Source organism: Carlito syrichta, unplaced genomic scaffold (genome assembly GCF_000164805.1).
Source record: "Carlito syrichta isolate Samal-C Ts95f unplaced genomic scaffold, Tarsius_syrichta-2.0.1 Scaffold303358, whole genome shotgun sequence".
Taxonomy (NCBI): Eukaryota; Metazoa; Chordata; class Mammalia; order Primates; family Tarsiidae; genus Carlito; species Carlito syrichta.
The window spans coordinates 95,866-101,354 of NW_007247454.1; the positions used below are offsets into that span (position 1 = coordinate 95,866).

Sequence of the window (5,489 nt, forward strand, 5' to 3'; positions counted from 1 at the left end):
ACTACAACTCAAAAAAACAAAAAAAAAAAAAAAAATCTATTCTGCCTGTGAGAGGAAGGGCCTGGATCTTAGATAGCTTTCACTGAAGCCATAAGGCTCGTGTTTACCATTTAAGACTTGGGGCCTTGTCTCCTCTGACTAGGAGAACTGAAGGCATCTTGATTCCCTTCCAGTTCCATGAACACTGTTCTTTAATCAGCTGTAGGCATCACTGTGGCCCAGAGAAGGCACCGCCCCTTCCTGCAGCTGCCAGCACCTGCCAATTCCAGTCTAGGAGCAGGAGAGAAGGGTGTTCTCTGAGTGCGCAGGACACTGTTGTTTCTTATGTACATGAAACTATAGAATAGAGCCTAGAACCCATTGCCTTGTTAATAGATGCCGAGCAGAGAAGCATTCTCAAGACTTAAAAGCAAAGCCAGGAACCCGCATAAGCCACCAAACATATTTATTGTGTGATACTTGTGATATTGAAAACATGGTTTTTCATTTCCACTGTCACTAAGTTCATCATCTTAATGAAATGCAAAAAAGGAAAAATGGATAACTAGGAAGTAAAAGTGTATTGTTAATAATATTGTTGGCCGGGCTCGGTGGCTCAGCCTGTAATCCCAGCACTTTGGGAGGCCGAGGTGAGTGGATTGCCTGAGCCCGCAGGTTCGAGACCCGCCTGGGCAACTTGGCGAGACCTCATCTCTACAATAAATCAAAAAATCATCCGGGCGTGGTAGTGCATGCCTGTAATTCCGGCTACTCGGAAGGCTGAGGCAGAAGGATCGCTGGAGCCCAGCAGGTCAAGGCTGCGGTGGCCGGGAGCGGCCACTGCACTCCAGTCTAGGCGACAGAGTGAGACTGCAACTCAAGAAATAATAATAATAATATAATAGTAATATTGTTGGCCAGGCTCAGTGGCTCAGCCTGTAATCCCAGCACTTTGGGAGGCAGAAGCGAGTGGATTGCCTTAGCCTGTGGGTTTGAAACGAGCTTGGGCAACTTGGCGAGACCTTGTCTCTACAATAAATCAAAAATTAGACGGGGGTGGTAGCAGGAACCTATAGTTCCAGCTACTTGGAAAGCTGAGGCAGAAGGATCACTGGAGCCCAGCAGGTTGATGCTGGGGTGGTCGTGAGTGTGCCACTGCACTCCAGCCTGGGTCACAGAATGAGACTCCAACTCAAAAAAAAAATTGTTAGTTGGGTGTGGTGCTTCATGCCTGTAATCCCAGCACTTTGGAAGGCCACAGCAGGAGGATTGTTTCAGCCCAGGAGTTCATGATCAGACCAATTTAGTGAAACTGTGTTTCTACAAAAAAAATTTAAAAAGCAGCCAGGCATGGTGGTGTTCACCTGTAGTCCCAGCAACTTGGGAGGTTGAGGCCTGCATGAGTTCAGGAGGTCAAGACTATGGTAAGCCGTGATCATGCCACTACACTCCAGCCTAGGCAACAGAGTGAGACCCTGACTCACAATAATAATAATAATATATATATATTTTTGAGTTGGATTCACACTCCATCACCCAGGCTGGAGTGTAGTGGCATGCTCACCGCCACCCCAGCGTTGACCTGTTGGGCTCAGGTGATCCTTCTGCCTCAGCCTTCTAAGTAACCAGAGCTTCAGGAGCGCACTACCATGCCCAGCTAATTTTTTTTTTAATATAAAAAGGCTTTATTTGCAGGGAACAGGAGTTCAGTCAAACAGGCCAAACCCCACATCATTGTCTGACTCTTCGGACTCCTCCTTCTTCATCTTTCTTCTCCTCTGCTGCAGTGGGGGCGGACCAGCAGCTGGGCAGAGCCTGGGGCAGCAGAGACGGCCACAACCCTGCCGTCAGGCACACTGGCAAGCTTGCCGATACGCTGGGCAATGACATCCTCCATGTTCTTTCCGTTCAGCTCATTGATGATCTTGTTGAGCCAGTTATCATCCACCTCGATGCTGACGTTGTCCAGGATCTTCTTGATGTCCTTGGCGCTGGGTGAAGGGTTGCCCCCAAGGGCGGCCAACAGATAGGATACCACGTAGTGTATCTCAGCGGCAGCAGAGGCAGGAGGAGGCCTAGTGCCCTGGCTAATTTTTTGATTCATTGTAGAGATGAGGTCTCGCCAAGTTGTCCAGATTGTTCTCAAGCCATGGACTCAGGCAATCCCTTCACCTCGGCCTCCCAAAGTGCTGGGATTACAGGCTTGAGCCACCACAGCCCCGACCTGCTAGGCTCAGGAGATCCTTCAGCCTCAGCCTTCCCAATGGCTGGAACTACAGGCGTGAACCACCATGCCCAGCTAATTTTTTGATTTATTGTAGAGACAAGGTCTCTCCATGTTGACCAGGCTAGTCTCGAAACCCTGGGCCCAGGCAATCCTCTTGTCTCCACCTCCCAAAGTGCTAGGATGACAGGCATGAGCCACCATGCTGGGCTAGTAAATATGTTTATATATTTCTGTGTGCTTTCTGAATAAATCAGATCATAGTGCTCAGCTACTTGCTCCTTTTAAAATTCAACATTTCTTGGGGATATTTGCACGTCTGAACGTAAGCTCTGCCTTAGCCATCTCATTAGCTGCACTGTATTCCACGAACACAGACTATGTCATGGTCGTCATTGATTCTATCAACGTAGCAATATTACAATGATAAGTCAGTGCCTGCTTGGCTGCACTGAAGCTGGTTCCCCATTTCCAGGTCTAGGCATCAAATACATATATGCATGTGGCCACCATCACTTCCATTCCCTGGAGACTCCTGGCTTCCCTCTCCTACCCTGGGACTTGGGTGTGCCTAGGTGCCTCTCCTGTGCTGGGCTGAGATGATCCTTCCACCTCAGCCTTTCAAGTAAGCTGGAACTACAGGTGCATGCTACCATGCCCTGCTTATTTTTTATTTATTTATTGTAGAGACGAGGTCTCATCAAGTTGCCCAGTCTCGTCTCGAACCCCTGAACTCAGACAATCCTCTTGCCTCGGCCTCCCAAAGTGCTGGGAATACAGGCTTGAGCCACTGCACCCGGCTTTTTAAAAATTTTTAATTTAAAAAAATTTTTTTATTAGAAACTGGGTCTTGTTATATCACCCAGGCTGATCCTGAACTCCTGGCCTCCAGGGATCCTCCCACATCAGCCTCCCAAAACGCTGGGATTACAGGGATGAGCCACCATGCCCAACCTGTATCTCTCTTATAAAGACATTTGTCATTAGATTTTGGACTCACCTGACTAATCAGTAATCTCATCTCAACATTCTCAACTTAATTACATCTGCAAAGACATTTCTCCAAAAACAAGATCACATTCACAGATTCCAGAGATGAGGATGTGGACACATTTATTTGGGTGGCATCATTCAGCCCATAACACTGTGTGTGAAAAATTTAAAAAGGAAAAGATTGAAAAACAAATCATTATCAGTAGTGATTAGTTTCAGGAGGGAAAATTTTCCAAATTTGCTATAATGAACCTATGTAAACTTTACAATCAGAAAAAAACCAAGAAACAAAAACAGTAGAGAAATATCAATAACCACCAGCACTACAAAAGCAAACACAGGCAGGTCGTACTCACACATACCCACAAACAATTGACCCTGACACGTTGGGAAGGCGTGCAGAGATCATGGCCTCAAACTCAGTGACACTGGGGTCCTCGGCCAGCCTTGGGTTCTTGGCCAGAACCACAGACATGTTCGCCTTCTCTCATGTAAGGTGAAGCCTTGGCTTGGGACCCATGCTTGGGAAGAGCCAGAAGAGGGAATTATTTTCCTGTGTTGACCTGTAGAAATTAAAATGTTTTTCTCCCAAGAAGCAACGTTACTGAGTCGAGGTTGCCAGCTTGGGCTGATTTAAGCTGCAGAAGCACCTTGTTTTAACTGTATTGTGTTGAAAATCTGTAATTAGTTGCCAACTATTTTCACATGAAAATTTGGGTTTTGGCTTCTGTTGTGTGGAGTCCTCCTATGGCCGGTGTCTGCTGGAGCCGGGTGTGGCAGCACCATGGGCACACGCGACAGTGTCTGGCACTCCTTGTTTGTATGTCATCTTTGACCACATCAGATCTTTGTACATGCAGGTCTCCAATGCATAGACTAAAATGGTTTTGTGGTGTTATGTGCACTGAGGACTGCATGGCGTGTGCAGGTTTGCTGGAAAACCCATGCACTCCTGCTTCTGGAGAGAAATGTTCTAGGTTCCAAATGGCCAACACACAACCTCAAATCCTGCACCAGCTCATGAACTTGTGACTCCTCCATGGTGATGTCCTGTTGTCTGCCTATACAAGCGATGGAAGGTGTGTATTGGTGTGTGCATGCAGAAATCAGAACTCAGCCTCACGGGCTACTTGAGAAGGAAGTCTCAGCATTCCACTGTGGGAATGATGCCATCTCAGACTGTGTCAGCATGCAGGCGGCGTGTGCACCCGTGAGTGTGGATGTGCCCAGAACACCAGGGCAGAACCTGCCTTCCCAACCCAACTGTGAGAATTAATAAGTCATGAGCCTGAATTAGCCTCAACTTCCCTGGGTTAGCACCCAGTACCTTCATAGAGTTCCCTGCCGGAAACTGCACTGACTCGTGGCAGGCGTTTCTGGTGAAGCTCTTGAATTTTTCATCTGAGTTGAGCTGTGGAGGTCAGCAGAGGTGGAACGCTCTCCTGGGCTGCAGGGAGTATTGCCTCAATGGAGCTGGAGCCCTGTAGAGGTCCTGTTCTTAAGGTTTCCCCTCCTAAACTAATAAGTATGTATGAGCACCTGCCCTGTTCAGGGCCCTGGGGTGGGGCACACACAGAAATGAAGATGTGATGGTGCTTGCAAGCCAAGGAGAGTTCAACCTGGTTGGGATTGGGGACATGAGGAACAAAACGTTAAAACAGCATGATGTGGCCGGGCTCAGTGGCTCAGCCTATAATCCCAGTACTTTGAGAGGCTGAGGTGAGTGGATTGCCTGAGCCCGTGGGTTCTAGACCCACCCTGGCAACTTACCGAGACTTCATCTCTACAATAAATAAAAAAATTAGCCGGGCATAGTAGCGTGCGCCTGTAGTTCCGGCTACTTGGAAGGCTGAGGTGGAAGGATTGTCAGAGCCCAGCAGGTTGAGGCTGTGGTGGACGGGAGCGTGCCACTGCACTCCAGTCTGGGCAACAGAGTGAGACTCCAACTCAAAAACAAAAAACAAAAAACCCCAGCATGATGTCGGACAAAGCAGATGAGATGTCATAGCCATGAGTGGTGGGTCGCCAGATGGTCAGTGGAGATACCAAGTGTGTCTTCTGTACCCTCAAGGAAGTGGAGCATCATTTCTGGCGGGCGTGGTCAAGCGGTAGAGGTGGTGACCAGGTTGAGTCCAGGTAGAACAGAAGCTGCAACACTAGTAGACATGTGGCCGTGGGGACTCAGCTGAGACAACACCAGCAGACACGTGGCCACGGGAAATGGAAGGGGCTTTGACTGTGACAGAGAGCCAGGCTAGAAAGCTCAAGGTTCAGGATTGTGGAGGGCCTTGAA

General features: G+C 48.3%; 1 protein-coding gene across 1 annotated transcript; it reads right to left on the reverse strand.

The window, feature by feature from the left end:
• Positions 1–1,652: 1,652 nt before the first annotated feature.
• LOC103260827 (60S acidic ribosomal protein P2-like) lies at positions 1,653–3,671 on the reverse strand. The gene is given in 3 exon segments (XM_021712556.1): positions 1,653–1,789; positions 1,792–2,026; positions 3,567–3,671. Coding segments are annotated over 3 exon segments (444 nt in total). The 3' UTR covers positions 1,653–1,685.
• Positions 3,672–5,489: the final 1,818 nt, after the last annotated feature.